The sequence below is a fragment of the Rhipicephalus sanguineus genome, chromosome 4, assembly GCF_013339695.2.
Source record: "Rhipicephalus sanguineus isolate Rsan-2018 chromosome 4, BIME_Rsan_1.4, whole genome shotgun sequence".
NCBI classification, from domain to species: domain Eukaryota; kingdom Metazoa; phylum Arthropoda; class Arachnida; order Ixodida; family Ixodidae; genus Rhipicephalus; species Rhipicephalus sanguineus.
In genome coordinates this window covers 44931954-44950976 of record NC_051179.1, presented here as the reverse complement: position 1 = coordinate 44950976, position 19023 = coordinate 44931954, and the positions used below count along the sequence as shown (strand labels likewise).

General features: G+C 49.8%; 1 protein-coding gene across 1 annotated transcript in view; it reads right to left on the bottom strand.

Moving 5' to 3' along the window:
• The window catches only part of LOC119389878 (peripheral-type benzodiazepine receptor-associated protein 1-like), a 424634-nt gene that overhangs the window by 85581 nt on the left and 320030 nt on the right, over nt 1–19023 (bottom strand). Inside the window, 7 exon segments of the mRNA XM_037657292.2 lie at nt 184–324; nt 7202–7342; nt 7862–7912; nt 8594–8729; nt 8731–8892; nt 9931–10083; nt 12400–12633. Of these exon segments, the coding sequence (XP_037513220.2) occupies nt 184–324; nt 7202–7342; nt 7862–7912; nt 8594–8729; nt 8731–8892; nt 9931–10083; nt 12400–12633 (1018 nt within the window).

Here is a 19023-nt window from a genome sequence, read left to right as displayed (position 1 = left end):
AACGTTGGGCTTAAGAAAAAGATCAGTTTCCAATGTGCTCAATACAGGACTCTACTTTGTTTTCTTTATGTTCAGACGCAATATGAATCGGGATGAGTAACGCTGAAGCGTTATAGACGAAGAGAATGCAGTGGTAGGCGCTTTATAGACGAAGGCACACAATGGGAGCCAACTGTCACTCACTGAGCTGCGATTGGAGAAGGAGAGCAGCGACCGAGGCTGAAAGAGAATCCGCGCCCGTGGTCGTCATGCCGTAGCTGGCGGCTTCTCCGGCTTCGATGTTTTGCCGAAGCCGCTCCAGGTTGGCCACGGATACCGGTGAGCCTGTGCATATTATGCCAGCGGGACACGGTCAGAAACTTTTTGCGACATGTTCGAGACCTGGTCCCTAACCTGTACACAATCTATAGTGGTACCCGCAGAACACCAAGCAAACCAGTGAAACACACCGAGGAAGTAACTCTAGTGCTCCGAAAATGCTGCTCGCGAAATGTGGACTGAGAACACATGATATGACGAAGTGCTTTTTGCTCCAGCAAAATGCATTATCATTCGTATCTCGCACTGTTCAGTTCCCTTTGGTGATAGGGATCACAACGTGGAGACTTATTGCGGCAAGACTTAGCGTGACTTCTCGTGAAATGAAAACACTGCGTAAGGCATACGAGTGAATAGTATTACGTTTATTTATTTTAATCGAGAGAAAATGAACAGCGAACGAGCATGCGCTTTATATTGAAGACAAAAACCCCATAGTTTTATATAATACTGTCACGTGGTCGTGACGTCGACGAAGACAGCAGTCGGCGTTTGCAGGATGAAACTGTTTATTTGGCCGCACTTGTGGCCGGAAAATCAGAACTAGAACTACAGCAATACACGCTGTACAATGATAGCGGCGAACAGGGCGTCGTCCGTCGATCAACTGACAAGCGATCAAGCGCGTCGGCTTTTATACAGGCGCTATCGAACTTTCCAGCAATATCGCTGGTGGCGGCGTTATCTCTAGACAAAACTGGAACATTCGCGTGCGGGGCGCAATCTTAACAAACCGATCTACTACAATCGCGACGCTTCTAGAACACTACTTCGCGGACAGCGTCGAGCGTTGATAACCGTCCCTGCCGGTCAAACCCGAATACATCAAAACAAGACAAGAAGTTGGCGTGGCATTGCCCCCCTCTGAAAAAAGCATCGTCCCGATGTTTATGAAAGAACAAAGAAGAGAGAAAATAAAACAAGTGCATACATAAATAAATTACAAAGGTAAAAGTAGAGTCCCCAGATTCGCTAACGTGCAAAAAACGGCTTAAGACGCACGACATGGACCACTTCAGGTCGTGCGCGGCGTCGCTGCGAGTTAGTAATGCCGTCCGGGATGACCTCGTAGTCAAGAGCGCCGAGACGTCGAAGAACCTTGTAGGGTCCGAAGTATCGCCGAAGGAGTTTTTCGCTGAGGCCACGCCGGCGTATCGGCGTCCAGACCCAGACGCGGTCGCCAGGCTGGTATTCCACGAAGCGTCGTCGCAGATTGTAGCGACGGCTGTCGGTGTGCTGCTGGGTCTTGATGCGCAGGCGGGCGAGCTGTCGAGCTTCCTCGGCACGTTGTAAGTAAGCGGCGGCGTCGAGGTTTTCTTCGTCGGTGACATTCGGTAGCATGGCGTCCAGTGTCGTCGCCGGGCTCCTTCCGTAGACCAACTTGTACGGCGTCATCTGCGTCGTTTCTTGGACGGACGTGTTGTAGGCGAAGGTCACGTACGGAAGGACGGCGTCCCACGTCTTGTGCTCAACGTCGACGTACATGGCCAGCATGTCGGCGATGGTCTTATTTAGACGCTCGGTGAGGCCATTGGTCTGCGGGTGGTAGGCGGTGGTGCGGCGGTGGCTCGTCTCGCTGTATTTTAAGATCGCCTGAGTTAGGTCCGCAGTAAAGGCGGTACCTCTGTCTGTGATGAGGACCTCTGGGGCGCCATGACGCAAGACGATGTTCTCCACGAAGAACTTGGCTACCTCGGCGGCACTGCCTTTGGGCAAGGCCTTTGTCTCGGCGTAGCGGGTGAGGTAGTCAGTTGCTACGACGATCCACTTGTTGCCGGAAGTCGACGTCGGGAACGGCCCCAGTAGGTCCATCCCGATTTGCTGGAACGGCCGGTGAGGTGGTTCGATTGGCTGCAGAAGTCCCGCTGGCCTAGTCGGCGGTGTCTTCCGTCGCTGGCAATCTCGGCAAGTCTTAACGTAGTGGGCGACGTCGGCAGAAAGGCGTGGCCAGTAGTATTTTTCCTGTATCCTCGCGAGCGTGCGGGAAAAGCCGAGGTGGCCAGCCGTCGGGTCGTCGTGCAGGGCCTGCAGAACCTCTGGTCGCAGTGCCGAAGGTACAACGATGAGGTAGTCGGCCGGGCCGGAGAGAAGTTCTTCTTTACGAGGACGTCGTTTTTCAAGAGAAATGACGCCAATCCCCTCCTGAATACTTTTGGAACGACGGCGGTCCTGCCCTTGAGGTATTCCACGAGGCCCCTGAGTTCTGGGTCGGCTTGCTGTCGTTCAGCGAAGTCGTCGGCACTTATGGTTCCCAAGAAGCAGTCATCGTCGTGGTCGTCCTGCGGCGGTGCGTCGACGGGGGCACGAGACAAGCAGTCGGCGTCGGAGTGTTTTCTTCCGGATTTGTAAACGACGGTTATGTCGAATTCTTGAAGTCTTAGGCTCCACCGTGCGAGGCGACCTGAAGGGTCCTTCAAGTTGGCTAGCCAACACAAGGCGTGGTGGTCGCTCACAACTTTGAAGGGCCGGCCGTAGATGTAGGGGCGAAACTTCGATGTAGCCCAGATGATGGCCAGACACTCCTTTTCTGTTGTGGAATAGTTGATTTCTGCCTTTGATAGCGACCGGCTAGCATAACTGATGACCCTTTCCAATCCGTCGGTCTTCTGCACAAGGACGGCGCCGAGTCCTACGCTGCTTGCGTCGGTGTGGATTTCCGTATCGGCGTGCTCGTCGAAATGCGCAAGTATCGGAGGCGTCTGCAGGCGTCGTTTTAATTCTTGAAATGCCTGAACTTGCGACGTTTCCCACCTGAATTCGACGTCGGCCTTCGTGAGTTGCGTCAGTGGCTCGGCGATCCGTGAAAATTCCTTGACGAAACGTCTGTAATAGGCGCACAAGCCGAGAAAACGGCGTACGGCCTTCTTGTCGGTGGGCGTCGGGAAGTCAGCGATGGCAGCTGTTTTCCGTGGGTCCGGGCGAACACCATCCTTGCTGATCACATGACCCAAGAACAAGAGCTCCTCGTACGCGAAGCGGCACTTTTCAGGCTTCAAAGTGAGTCCGGAGGTCTTGATTGCTTGAAGTACAGCTTCAAGGCGCCTAAGGTGTTCGTCGAAGTTTGAGGAAAACACCACGACGTCGTCCAAGTACACGAGGCACGTCTGCCACTTCAAGCCGGCCAGTACTATATCCATAACCCGTTGAAAAGTCGCAGGTGCCGAGCAAAGACCAAAAGACATGACCTTGAACTCAAACAGGCCGTCTGGCGTTATAAAGGCAGTCTTTTCTCGGTCTCTCTCGTCGACTTCTATTTGCCAGTAACCGGTCTTGAGGTCCATCGACGAAAAGTACTTTGCGTTGTGTAATCGATCCAGGGTGTCGTCTATCCGGGGAAGGGGATACACGTCCTTCTTCGTGACTTTGTTCAGGCGACGATAATCGACGCAAAAACGAAGAGTCCCATCCTTCTTCTTCACTAGCACCACGGGGGATGCCCACGGGCTCTTCGACGGCTGGATGATGTCGTCGCGTAGCATTTCGTCGACCTGTTTCTTCACGGCCTCCCGTTCCCGCGTCGAAACCCGGTAGGGACTCTGACGTAGTGGTCGAGCATTTTCTTCTGTTATAATGCGGTGCTTAGCAAGGGGCGTTTGTCGGACCCGCGATGACGACGAGAAACAGTCCTTGTATTGCAGGAGCAGGGTTTTGAGCTGGTCTTGCTTGACCTTCGGAAGGCTCGGGTTGACGTCAAAATCCCGTTCGGGACCTCTATTCGTCGAAGCAGGTTCGACAGCATCGAAGAGGGCGAAAGCACCGCTGGCGGATGCACATTCGTCGATGTAGGCAACCGTCGTACCCATGTTGAGGTGCCTATATTCGTGGCTGAAGTTTGTCAGCAGTACCTTTGCTTTACCGTCATGCAGCTCGGCGATACCTCTTGCGACGCAAATTTGACGATCCAGGAGTAGTTGCTGATCGCCGTCGATTACGCCTTCAAGGTTCGCAGGTTTTTCGGTGCCGACGGAAATAATGACGCTGGAGCGCGGCGGAACGGTCACCTGCTCTTCTATCACATTCAGTGCATGGTTCCCTGGCGTCGCGTGGGGCGGGAGCGCTTTGTCTGAGGTTAGTGTTATCGACTCAGACCTCAGGTCGATAACGGCGCCGTGGTCACTTAGGAAGTCCATTCCGAGTATCACATCCCTGGAGCAGTTTTGTAGGATTACAAAGCTCGCAGGATAAGTGCGGTTATTGATGGTGACTCTCGCCGTGCAGACACCAATCGGCGTTATCAGGTGGCCTCCAGCTGTCCGGATTTCTGGTCCACTCCAAGCAGTCTTTACTTTCTTCAGCTTGGTGGCGAATGGCCCACTGACGACGGAATAGTCGGCTCCGGTGTCGACGAGAGCTGTGACGCTGTGGCCGTCGATAAGAACATCGAGGTCGCTAGTTCGTCGTCTTGCGTTGCGGTTATGTCGTGGCGTCGGATCACGGCTTCGTCGATTTGTCCCGCTGTTTCGACGTTGCGTCGTCAGGTTTTCTTCGGGCCGCGAAGTTTCGTCGTGAGGGCTCTGTCCGGTTTGCATCGTGTTCTGAAGGTCTCGTCGCGTTGTCGTCGTCGGCGGCCGCGGAGGATCTTCGGCATTTCGTCGTACAGCAACCGCACCTCCATCGGTTGCTGCCCTTAGTTTCCCTGATACGGGCTAGGCGACCGGCCCCGGTTTGGGCCAGTGTACTGCCGGCGGTGTGGTGACATGTAGCGGCCGGGCGACGGCGAGCGGGAAGGTCGTAGTTCTTCCCACTGTGTTCCGGTGAGGTAGTCGTCGATGTCGCGAGGCCGTTCGCCTGGCTGCGGGCGCGGCGCGTTGACGGCGAATCCGCGTAGCCCCATCTGTCGATACTGGCATCGGCGGTATGTGTGGCCGGCTTCTCCGCAGTGATAGCAGAGCGGTCGGTTGTCAGGGGCACGCCAAACGTCGGTCTTTCGGGGGGCGCAGCGTTGTCCTGTCGGCGGGCGGTATGGTGTCGGTGGTGGTGGCGGCGGTGCCTGGCGGCGGAACTGCTGCGGCGGCGCGGCGTCTAGACGTGGGCGAGGAGGGGGGGCGTTGCGTCGGGCTGCAGCAGCATAGCTCATGGCTTCCGGCTGAGCCTGCGGTGCTGCGGGAATTCCAAGCGATTGCCGGACTTCCTCGCGGACAACGTCGGCGATTGAATCCACTTGATGCTGCGGCGAAGGTAACAGTTTGCGCAGCTCCTCCCGCACAATCGCTCTGATGGTGTCACGCAGGTCATCAGACTGCAGCGCCTGAACCTCCCCGTAGGTCGTCGTAGGAATGCGGCGGTTGTACTGCCTAGTGCGGATCTCGAGCGTCTTCTCGATTGTTGTTGCCTCCGCGAGGAATTCTTGGATGGTCTTGGGTGGGTTTCTGATTAGTCCCGCGAACAGCTCCTGCTTGATTCCTTGCATGAGGAAGCGAACTTTCTTCTCCTCGGGCATCTCAGGGTCTGCGTGGCGGAACAGTCTCGTCATTTCTTCTGTGAAGAGTGCCACGTTTTCGTTTGGCAGCTGCACGCGGGTTTCGAGCAGAGCCTCGGCCCTCTCCTTGCGGACAACGCTGGTGAATGTTGCCAGGAACCTGCTTCGAAAAACGTCCCATGTTGTCAGGGTTCGCTCTTGGTTCTCGAACCATGTTCTAGCTGCGTCCTCCAAGGCGAAGAAGACATGCTGTAGCTTGTCTTCACTGGTCCAGGAATTGAAAAGGGCGACTCGGTCGTAGGCTTCGAGCCAGCTTTCCGGGTCTTCGAACAACGATCCGCGGAAGGTGGGCGGCTCCTTGGGCTGGCGAAAAAGGATTGGCGCAGGCTGCACGTGGTCGGTCATCGTCGCTGTGGTCGATGTTGAGATCTGCGGTTGCCTGGGTTTTTCGGGAAGGAGCCCGTGCTCTGGCTGCAGTCCCTTCTGCCTGCGGCTTGTTCGACGATCCGGGATTTCCTTGCCGTCGTCCTCGTCAAGGCTTGGGCTTGGGTCAGCGCTCCGCGGTGGCGTCCGGATCATGAAGCAGCACCTCCACCAGATGTCACGTGGTCGTGACGTCGACGAAGACAGCAGTCGGCGTTTGCAGGATGAAACTGTTTATTTGGCCGCACTTGTGGCGGGAAAATCAGAACTAGAACTACAGCAATACACGCTGTACAATGATAGCGGCGAACAGGGCGTCGTCCGTCGATCAACTGACAAGCGATCAAGCGCGTCGGCTTTTATACAGGCGCTATCGAACTTTCCAGCAATATCGCTGGTGGCGGCGTTATCTCTAGACAAAACTGGAACATTCGCGTGCGGGGCGCAATCTTAACAAACCGATCTACTACAATCGCGACGCTTCTAGAACACTACTTCGCGGACAGCGTCGAGCGTTGATAACCGTCCCTGCCGGTCAAACCCGAATACATCAAAACAAGACAAGAAGTTGGCGTGGCAATACGTATGATGAGAGGTCGGAAAATAAGGAATGTCGCTTGGAGCCAACGTTACGGGAAGAGTTTCCCTCGCCCCAGAAAAAAAAAAGTCCCCTTGTCGAAACTTTGGTTCCAGCTACATATCTTCTTGCTGGACGAGTTTTCGTCGCTGCACGCCTCCATTTTCCAGTGAACGTCTGTATTTCTTGCGTTTATCCTATGCGTGTTTTAGAAAAAGAACAAGCGGTACAACGCGACGGTCGTAGGTCCTGCCGGCTGTAATCGAATCGTTACACCTCTGGGGTGTTCACAGACCGGACTAACGTGTTGAACACAACAGACTGGTGGGCTAGTTCGCACCGCATACCTCGACGTTTAGCTCGAAGAAACGAGACAGGTCGACAGAAGACGCGAGCGCATAGCTGTTGGCTCTAAACATTTGCAAGACGTGTTAAGCGAGACGACGGTTTTCGAACAGCCTTACCGATGGTCGCCCTGGATTTCTCGAGTTCGGCGAGAACCCGGTTGTCCTGCTGGATTCTCGCCAAGATTCGGTCCACTTCCCTCGTGGTCGAAGTGGTCGCAGGCGACGCGCGAGTCACCGACAACTCCGCGCTCTGCTTGCCTGCGATGACAAGTTTAGCTTTCCTTTAAAACTTTGTTTTACATCGATGCTTCGAAATATGACGGTTACAAAAGGTGGCAAACAGTGAACAAAAAAATAGGAGCAGTTGGAAACCCCTTGGCCGATGTACGCAAGTGATGTTTCTCCGTTCCTGTAAACGGAGAGGTCATGACGCGGGACACTGTGAAGATTAGGAACAATACAGTAGAAACGTTTACGGAGATGGGTCGTCTTACATAAGCGTAAACATATGCAGCGATGAAAATACGGTGTAGACTGTCTAAGTGTTATCGCGGAAGAACTGTCGCGAAAGAAACTTCAGAGAGCGCGACAGGTAGTGTTCTAACCACCTCTCAGGAACTCCTCACGGTTCAAAGGAAAATACGAGGTAAATTTCTGAGAAATAATAAGTTCACTAACGGAATAAACGAACAAACAAACAAACGTGAAAATAACAGAAGCTCAAGGAATCGAGGAAAATAAGCGATAATATGAGAAAACAAAAGTGTTTGTACTCACACTCCGAAAACGTGATGCGCCGAGGGTCACGTTGGAAATAAACCGTCAGAACTAAAAGCAAAATGAACAAAAGAATGCAAAACGTAAGGATTAAGAATGGCGGCTGCCAGCGAGAACAGAAACATTGCGAGTACTGTTTTAAATTCTGGACATTGCTTGCTTTATGCGAACAAAATTATTCTAAGCTTATTGGAAACTTTAAAAAGACAACTGCATGTCCTGGACAGTGAATGGGCGTCTTCTCGCACTTCGCACATCACGTCTTCAATTATTCCTTTCTAATAATTTCTATAAGACGTCGTTAAAACGTGTTGATAATGGCGGGATGTGCCTAAGCCCCTTATATATATATATATATATATATATATATATATATATATATATTTTATATCTAGGGACTTTGCGTATGCCTTCATTACAATTATAGCAATGATATCTAGAAACACTCTTCTAAGATGTCTAGGAAGCGCGGTGCGCATTGCAATTGCAGGCATATGACTTCTGGGGTTTCTGGTTTGTGGAACAGCATGTCTACGTAGAAAACCTCAGAGGTGAATCCACAGCATTAGCGAGGCATATTTGCAAGGCCCTTTTTTTTCTAGAGATAGGGTTATGTTCACTTGACTAAACTGCAGTCTTGAAGAAGCCATTTGGAGGCCAGACATGAGATTACAACCGCAATGGTATTTTTCCAAAGTAGTGAAAAATTGGTTTGTAGACGGTATGCCACACCTGAGGAGCAGGTTAAGGAAGGAGTACCGGCCGCTCCTCCCGATGCCGATGCCGCGGCCGCCGCGGCCAGCTGCGATAGCGCGTCGGTGCCGGCCGATCGGGCCATGTCCAGGAAAGGGCGCGACGACGACGAGGTGGTGGTGGTCACGGTGGTGATGGCGTCCATCAGGGGAGAGGCCGACCTCGCGCCGCCGCTGCTCCCGCCCCTTGGACTCGAGCTGGACGAGCGCTCGGCCTCCAGCAGGAGGTGGTCGGAAATCTGCAGGCTCGTGCGGTCGCCCACGGTCCGAAGGCACCACCTGAGACCGAGGGAGAGCCATCAAGTTAGATGCAAGAATGGTCGTGCCTTCGGCTTTGAAGAACATTTAAACAGGTCTCGAGGCCTGCTACGAGAGCTACACGACCTACTACCTAGTTATATTAGTCCTGCTTAGTCCTGCTATCCCAACACTGCCCTCGAAGTGCATAACAACCGCTTTTCAGAGCAGCCAGCATCGTCATCATCACAATCGTTAGCATCATTGTTATTATCTTCATCACAATGATCAAAATACCCGTGCCTGCTTCTACACTTACTGCTGCGTGCTTCAGATTAACTGATTCTGCGACACTTTTCTTACCTCCCTTTTCCTTTTCTATTCTAGCTGTTCATCCCCATTTCCCTCTCAACAAGTGTAGGGTACCGAATCAGGCACGACTGTGGTAAACATTTCTGTCCTTTCTTTCCTTTGTATTTCTTCCCTGAATGTAGAAAGCTGCGGCTCTACTTTAAGACATTTGTCATCCGTTACGATAGGCATTGTCAACCTAAGCATCGACTTGAGCAGCGCAAAGTCAGTTAGGAGTACATATGAAAGCTTCAGTACAAAGGCAATTTACCCACCCTGTGTTCTCGCGGGCGATCATAACTGAATGGGAGACTCCAGCACGGACAAATGCTCCTTTTTGTGCTGTGAACAGTAGCGACTGTGTAGATCTCCCTCTCTTTCTATGTCTTTATTTTCTTCTCATCTATTCAGTGTCATTTCACATTCACAGTGTAGGGTAATAAATAAAGCACTTGTTCAGCTTGACCCCCAGTGTATTTTTCGTTTCTCATCTCTCTCTGAAAAACGATTACGCTGAATATGCCTACTCTCGTTAGACAGGCTTATTCTAAGCGGAGTTGTGCGCCTATTCTTTAACTAGAGACCACAGGGGATGGCTGTTGGCTCCGGCGGCTCTGCAGTCACGGAATAATTAACGTGGGCCAACACTGAGCGGGACAATATGCGGAGTCTGCGGCACGGCACGGCTACAGCCTACCTTTAAAGCAACCGGCGTTTCCCCTATCTCACCTCTGCAGACAGCGAGCGACCGGCCCTCCAGGACTCCCTGGCCGACCGTGTCCGCTGCTGCTGCATCTGCTGTCGCCGGAGAGCGGCCATCTCCAGCACCAGCTCCTCGTGCAGCACGTTCTGGAGCTCGCATTTCTTCTGAAGCTCGCGCACCTGCGCACCGGATAGAAGACACGAGGCGCTGCGGTTATCTGCACGATCAACTGCAGCAGCTGAGAATCGGCGAGAATTGTCGGGAGTATTTGGCTGTGATCGTTATGTGGCTACAGTCACAGAACATCACTTGAACGAGGTAACATCTGACCTGGGTAATGTTGTTAAAATGTTCTACCCGTTCCACGCCTTGACAACCGTCGAACGGCGAAGCTGTTGCGCCCCTTTATTGCTAGGTTTTCTGTTTCTTCTTTATTTATTTCTTTTGTTTGTGCTAAGTTAAACACGTGGTTACAGGTCGAAGGTTTTCATGGCGTTGAACTGGCAGCACCTTATTTGTGAGTCCCCCCGCACCAACTACGTAAATAAGACATTAAATCAAGATAGTCACACAAAGATTTGTCTTTATTTAATATAATTTCTTTGGCGCTGGAGCCACACACAGACCTATTTTTCGCGCCTCATTGGTTACCCACCCTCCCCTCTCCTTTCCACCGATCCTCAGTCACGTCTCTTTCGGCAAGGCAGTGTGTTTGACTCTTTTCGCCAGCGTCACTAATACCGCACCCCGGTGATCCCTTCGCCTCTTGATTAGTTCAGTGCAGACAGAGCATGTAAATCAAGGGCAGACAAAAATTTTCGTTGCGTCAAAGAAAGGTGAAAAAAAAAAGAAAGTGCCAATAACTTCGTCCTTAAAAATTTTCCTTTCGTCTGTAACCAAGACCAGGCATTTTCAACACGACCAAAACCTAGTTTTGTCAGCAGGAATCCGCAATTTTCCAGCAGGCCTAAGCCAAAAAACTCTTTTTCTTTTAAATGCTGGAGCGTAAGAAAGAAAAACCTATAAACGGCAGCACACCCTCGCCTATAGCCCTAGATAACGCGCGGTATACAAAATACTTAACTAACACTATAATATCCTACTAAACCTACGTGCTGCCGTTAAGTAAATCTCCGAGGCAGTCTCCTTGGATCGCCTTTTCTCTGTTCGCACGAAAGTTCGCTATGATATCCAGGCTCTCAACGCAGCCAGTGTAAAGAACGCGAGAACAACGTGCCATTTTTTTTTCTCGCTCGTCGTACACGACGACAGCATTTCCTTACGAGGGCACGCAAAAGCTTCGCACCACTCTTTTTTTTTCGCGCTGCATCGCGAAATCCCATCATCTCCAGGCACCAGGGATATAGTCGAGGCACGTCTCCAGTTTTCGTTCCAACTATCATATTCGCGCGCGCTCCTCGCCGTTATCCAAGTTTTCGTAAGGAAAGCTAGAAATGATTTCAGTCCCCATGCATGGGAGAGACAGCCAAAACAAAAAGCCCGTTCGAATGTTCCAACAAGAACAAGAGGACAAAAAAAAGAGAAAGAAAGGCTAGAGCCTGCAGATATATGCAGGGGTGCGACTCGTAGCTTGGCTAAATCTCCCATCATAACTTTACAAAGTCGGGGAAAGACGGTAAAATGTCGTGTTCCCGGAATACTGTGCTTTTATTATTATTTGAGCAGTCCGAGAGGGCCGTAGTGAAGCTTCGCCTCACAAACTCCATGCAGTGCGGAGAAGACTACTTACTGCCCTGTCGGTAATGTCGGCTTGCTGCCTATTCCATGAACGTCTGCAGGGGGGTGCAAAAGAAAAAAAAAAGACCCACTTGCCCCCCACCCCTCTTTCTCAAAGACAATATCCTGCCGACGCCCATGGCCTATTTCGGAGGAATCTCGAAGGAAGGCTTGCGCAGTGAGTATCGCTGATATTTCCGTGTCAAGCTTTACACGCAGTCACTATCGCCCAGCTGGTGATATTAGGAAAAAGACCGAGGAGCATGTACTCGGGTTCTCATTTCTACATCTGACGTGACAAGTAGTTTTCACAGCCTTGCCCAAGTGCGTTGAGGCGGAGTATCCTCCGTCATGAGCAAAATGCTCGCGCGACAAGGATGACAGATTTCCCCACTGGTAGGAACGTTTTACGAAACTATTCTCAGAACAAGCCGGAAGCCATTACGTCGTCCTATTCTTCTCGCTACAGCTGTGTGAAATATTACAAATGCACAACTCTCAGACATTTTTTTTGGCATGTCGTGGCACATTGCATAAGAGTGACAAATGGCAAACTGGTGAACTAGTATCATTAGGCCTACATGATTAATTAATTACTTGTTGAAGAACAAAGCAGTGTGCCTTCTGAACAGAAGCGACAACCAACGACCAGCACAAAAAATGAAGCATTCATTCATTCATTCATTCATTCATTCATTCATTCATTCATTCATTCATTCATTCATTCATTCATTCAATTCGGTTCGTTCATTCTTTACCCTGGACTCGAGCGTCTGTATGGTGAGCAGGTGGGCTGCCTCGGCGGATCCCTTGGCGGCCGCTGCCGCAGCCTTGGCGGCGCGCACCTCTTGCAGCGCCTGCGCGTGCTGCCTCTCGAGCAGGCGGCGCTGGTCGGCCGCCTGTCGCAGGTGGCCCACCAGGGCCTCCAGGGCGGACGCCTCGCCCCGGGCGGCCTCCAGCTCAGCCGAGCGCACGCGCAGCTCCGTCTCCGCCTGCGAATGGCACAATGTGTGCACAACATCAAACCTACTCTACAATATTGCACACTCAGTGTATTCTACGGACGACACTCTTTTAATAAAGACTCGTTCACACCTTGCTTTGGCTCAGTCGCTCGCTGCTGATTTTTCTTGCGAGTAAACAAAAACTCGCCAAAGTTGCAACGAAAAACGAACTTATGACGTTTTGAGACCTCTACGGGTCTCTTGTTCACATACAAGCGAACTATAATATTCATTATTAATCTAGTCGACACCTCATACCCTTATTAGGACACGTGGAAATCCACCTGGTACTCAGACCAGATCGTTGCGCCATCTACTACCGATGCCTCACATGCATTTATTTCATAGGCTCAAAGACAGAATCAGATGACTAGTACATTTTTCCAGCCATAAAACCCGTTTCTCTTCATAACTACGTTGCGCGTAATATCAAGCTGTCTGAACAACGAAAGAATAAACAAAATCTACAAGATGTGGATGTAGGCGGCACATACTAACAGCTTTATTTATTTATTTATTTATTTATTTATTTTTTGTACTCGAGGAGCGTGTGTTGGGGGGCTAGTTGGTAAGACCTATTATGTAAGCTTAAACTGCGCTTGGGACGAGACACCAGAGTAGAGGCGGATAGGACGAACGCAGTTCTGCGTCCTGCGTTCCGTCCTGTCTGCTTCTACTCTGGTGTCTCGTCCCAAGCGCAGTTCAAGTTTACATAATATTTTCTTTTTTTTTTTGTCGTCGAATGCGAGATCATGACTTGGCTCGATCCCTTCGTCATCAGATATCCGCGGCAACGAAATGGCACGCAATTTACGTCATCTTCATCAAAGAAAAAATATGCCCATGGTCACGACTCGAACCCTTGCTATGCCGCAACTCTGCCGCCACTGTTAGCGCTCCGTAGCGCGTTTCCACAGAGCGCAAAAGCGGAACTTCAGTACCCAACCACCTGATCGGAAATATCATGACGTCATTGATGGAGCGGCACGAAGCTGTCTACCCTGGTTCTGGCAGTAGCGATGCCGAAAAAATATTAAGAATTGTGAAGTGACACGGCGTGTGTTACTGGCCCCCGGTGACACGGGCAACCGCTGACACTGGTAAAATAGCGACACTTAAGCTAGAGTGTACTAGAACAGGTTAGTGCTCGGAACGAGCTTTCCCGGTTCTGAACGAGCTGAAGTGAGATAGAAGAAATTTGACAGTGAGCGTAATTATTTGCAACGCCAATGGCATTCAACAAAAACGTAAAGTATGGCCTCCGAGAATTTTGCGAATACAAGACTCGAAACGAGAATTCACATTTTGCGTTACTTTTTGTAGCAACTGAAACTATAGTTTTAAGAAACAAAGAAAAACCAATACAGCTCTGACAAGTGACACTAAAGATAAAAACCAACCATCTACAGTTGCAATTCGAACCCGGTCATTTTGAGTGGGAAGCGGGCATTCTCCTGCTGAACCACATTGGTGGAGCCGCGCGCAACTCTTAAAACGACGACACATTGCAGGCTACCGATCGCAGTGCCCCAAGCGGCTCGACCCTGTTCGGACTTCACTTTCTGTACATTGGTGCTGCGGCCGTTCCGAGCACTCCCCTGTTCTGGTACACTCTAGCCGAGCGCAGGAACCACTGCGCCTCCGCTATATTTTGCCCAATGTTTCTACAGGCGACAGCGTTGAATGTGTGCGCACCAGATTTGGGTCTGCCTAGCGTCCGAGTCACTAGACAACGCTCGCGCTGCCCTCCGCGTTGTCGGGGAGGCACCACGCTGAAGCTGCTACACTGAGCAGCAATTAATGCTGTAGCGCTTGCACATCATACGAACTGTTGTACTGCCCCCATAGTTTTAATGCAATTGTAAAGTAGGGCAAGCTGGTGCGAATGCATGATGATAAATAGCGCATAAAAACAAAGGGCGGGTTGAAGAGGAGAAGCAGCGTCTATCCTGCTTTCTTTTCAACCATTGCCTTGTGTTTATGCGCTGTTTATCGCCATAAAATCATACTTTTATAGTTGGTTCTTTGGTTGTTAGGTCAGTCTTACACCAGTGTTACACGATCACTTTTGATCGCGATGGCGCCTGATCAGGATCGGTTTTCTTGATCATGATTGGCTCATTTACTCATACTGCTGAAAGGAGCCAATCACAGTTGAGAAATTTGAGTCGATCGGCTTTAATCGCGATCATCAGTGCACCCATGTGACACCGGCATAAAACGAAGCTCAATACAATCGTTTACATCTACAAACTAGCTCCGTTAATCGCTTTAGGAATCGTTTCTTTTTGTCGGTATTTGAAAGCTTAAGACATCTGACCGGAGGACTCGCTGGTTCAGTGGTTACGAGGTCACGCGAAAAACAGTCTCTACGTCAAAAAGCATTCTTATTGCCTACGCAAAGAAAAAAAAACAGTAAAAAATGCAAGGAAGACTGAGCGGCTACTAATGTCGTAAAAAAAAAAAAAGCTCACCTTGGCGTCCTAGGAAGGCATGCTGAGAGAAGGACAGCACAGAGTCAGACACAGGAAGAGAGATCAAGCGAAAAGTGAAAAAAGAAAAATATATGACGGTTTGAATCATCTTCCTTCGTTAAGAAGCCATAGGAAGAAAGTTAAAAATACAAAAATGCCCTCGAATCACAAAAAAGGAAGAGTAAAGCATTCTTGTGAGAAAAGCAAAAAAGTCACAGTTTCGCCGCAAGGGCGAAGCAATAAATTGCGATGTCAATAAGTTACGATATGCGTATGCGATAGTAGCAAATTTGAAATTTATACGAAGTAAGGCTAGCAGCCAACTCCTCTAGGATCCGATCTGGCGTAACACTACAAAACGCTGGCGTAAGGGAATACGGCCGCTCCAGTGAGCGAAGCGGTTCTCGTGCCGTCTGTCGCTTCAGTGCGAAGTGAGCGGTCGAACAGCACGTACAAAGGTATCATTCCTCTAGAATTCTGTAGAGATAGCGAGCGTGACCACGCCCTTTTCATCAAAGTTCACATGTTACCGTCCGAGCGACGCAGGCGGAAAGGCAGGTAGGCAGGCATCACAAGTTCGTTGTTAAGAGGTTTGTGAATCCTTAACTTAATTGGGCAGTGCGATTCCCTTTATAGTGTTCGCAGTAGTGAGCAGTGTTAGCGAGGCATGCTATGGCAAGGAGAGCAATAAAAAAGATCGCTAATTTACAAACCGCAGAGTACCGTTTGTCTAATTAAACGGCGATACAAAAAGCTCTGCTCGAAAGCGTAATTATGACCGGGGATACAACACGTGCCGTTTTTACGCCGATTATAACGTTAACTAATTGATAATTCTTCGAGACGTATCTTTCTGAGTGCGCCATTGTAGCAAGACGAAAAAAAAAAAAAGTCACGCGGTCCCTTAAGCATTTGCGTAAGACGACTCGAGGGCTAAAGCCATCGTCCTCATCTTCTTCTTCTTCTGCTTCTTCTTCTCAGTCGACTGTATTGATCCTTCGCATTCCCCCAAAGCTTCCTGCACGTAACGTGGTGTTGCCTCCGAGGCGGGGCCATGTTTGAGCAAGCGACTATATTATACGATGACGTCATCTCGTGATATCACGATGATGCCACAGTGACGTCACAAATTACGGCAACACGTGACGTCATCATGCTGGCGTACGATGACGCCATTACACGATGATGATTTGCGCATCACGTCGTGTTGAAGTCGATGCCGGACGCCGACGGTCACATTTCTTGTTTGATGAGGCATCTGAAGCTTTCGGTTAGAAATAAAAAACGAAAGCCAGAGGAACGGCAACATAGCACGACTTCGTTATTACAGAGCAGCTGCAGAGTTATTGTGTAGCAGAGGGAGACATAGTATAATAAAAAATAAAATAAAAGGCGTAAGCGATACGCTCGCAATTCAATAGACGAGCTCCTCGAACTTTGCCTCGAGGTCGTTTCGAAGCGCAAACTTCGAACGAACACAGGGAGCGCAATTTGTCGAATGGTCTCTAAGAACACCCGTGCGCTGCCCGAATAGAACGTGATGAGAGAGCTGCAAAAAAGAAAAAAAAAAGACTTAAAGAGGGTGGTGCATTGCGGTATTCGCCTCCAAAGCGCAATATTAAACCTTCGCCGTTGAATGGGCGAAATTGCGGAGTAGATGACGCGCGCGAGAAATATCAAGATATATAAGAAGAAAGGAAACGCCAGAAAAAGAATACATAAGGGGTGAAAGAGAGAAAGGACGTTGGGGAGATGCCGTGGAAATACAAGAGCGGTGTTGGTGGTCGGGTGTAGCTATTGGCGCGCACGACGTCAAGATACGTTGCGCGAAGGAAGGTGTTTCCAGCCACGACGGTAGGCTGTAGCTTTTGTACTAAACTAACCCCGGGCTATATCACGAGAACGACACACAGGGAGGCCGGATGCTTCAGTGCAAGCCAATACTCCCCGCTGCATGCAGTCCATGCAAGAAAATAAGCGCTGTATGGCAGGCGAGACAGATTGTATTTCTATCCTCTATTTTTTGCCTTCGCCGAGCGTATAAAGTAGCTGTCAGATGTGTTATTACACAGACATCCTCGAAGGGCCGAAATGAATGCATTGCCAAGAACAAAAAGAAAAGACTACGTGAGAATGTAGAGGCAGTCTAAATGCGCGCCCACGCACGCTTTCAGGGCGAATACGAACGTCTGGCATATGCATAGGATCGGGGAAGCTGGTAGGGTATTCAGAGGAGTAAGCCGACCCGACTGCGGGTATACACTGCTGCGGGAAAGGCAACAAAATTGAAGTAAATGCAAAGTGACAGTGCAACGAGAATTCATTTCACGAAACCGAAACAATGCAGCAGAGGTGCAAGTCGAAGAAAGTTTTAGCGGTACAGAATTGAAGTGACGCTATACACCCGTCTCTTCACTTCGCGCCGGCGGTGTTGCCTCGGGAACACCATTAGGGATATTAAAAATTCTCACTAGATACTCGTACAAGTACAGTGAAACCAGCCTGGATTTCAAAATAGAAAGGTTGGACGTCGAGGTACGAGACGGACGTCAAAATACGAGGCTAGACGTAGGGATATGAGATGGACATCAAAATACAAGGCTTGATGTAGAGAGATGAGATGGAGGTCGGAACACAAGTCTGGACAACGAAATATAAGGCGGAACGTCGAGATATGGGATAAACGTTTAAACTTGTTTACCTGCTAATACTGATTGGTTCAGTAAAATAATAATAATAATAATAATAATAATAATAATAATAATAATAAATAATAATAATAATAATAATAATAATAATAATAATAATAATAATAATAATAATAATAATAAATGTTAGGGTTTAACGTCCCAAAACCACATACATTCACGAGAGAGGCCGTAGTGCAGAGGTCCGAAAATTTCGACTACCTGGGGTTCTTTAAAGTGCACCTAAATCTAAGTACACGGGCCCCAGCATTTTCGCCTCCATCGAAAATACAGCAGCGGTTAGCAGCAAAGCACCGTAACGACTAGACCACCACGGCGGGGTATTTGTTCACTATTTTAATTCAATCAGGGTTATTCTGCGTCTACGAATTACTAATCTCCTAACTAGCGTCTATCCTAAATTCGTTCAGAAATAAAATTTCACTTTTGCGTCTTACAAACGTGCGCCCTCTGCGGCCGCATGTAAAGGCGAACAACGCGTTATAAGTTTCTTTGATGAGTGGCACTCCCTCGACATTACACGGGCTGATCGCGAATTTCTTTTTTCATTGCGATTGATCAATTAAGTTCACCTTAGCCAAAGTTGTCTATCTCCCAGTCGACGGACCAGCTCGAGTCGGACTGCCGAGTGAGAAGGGCAGCTAAAGCCGCTGGACTCCCGCACTGCAGGAGGTGGCCATACACAACAGCGTGCAGAGGAACTTTACGCGCACGCTTATTTAGGAGAAAGAGAACAGGACGAACGACAATGGATTACAGAGAGCTGTTCGACTGTCCGCAAAACTCCCTGTCGTACGCGGATTACCGAAAGCGCGTAAACGTGAGCGAACGGGATGGTGGCGCCATCTGGCGGTGCACAGATCAACTATACTAAGGGCACAGCTGTTACTGAAGTAACGAAGTACACTTGACGTGCTTAGGGATGGTCGATTAATTTTAAGGCGAAAGCCTTTGATGCCTCATCAAACGCGAAAATTGACCGGTGTCCCGCGTCGGAGTCCCACGTCGGCGGCGTCAACGCGAGTGTGTAAAAAGTCGTCATCACGTGATGACGTCATCATGACGTCACAGATTGTGAATATTTTGTGACGTCACATGGTGACGTCATCACATGACGTCATTGCTTGGTCAAAGGTGGGCCGATCCTGGGGCCAGTGCATGCAAAACAAGGTGAGGTGCAGAAAGCTTACAATGCA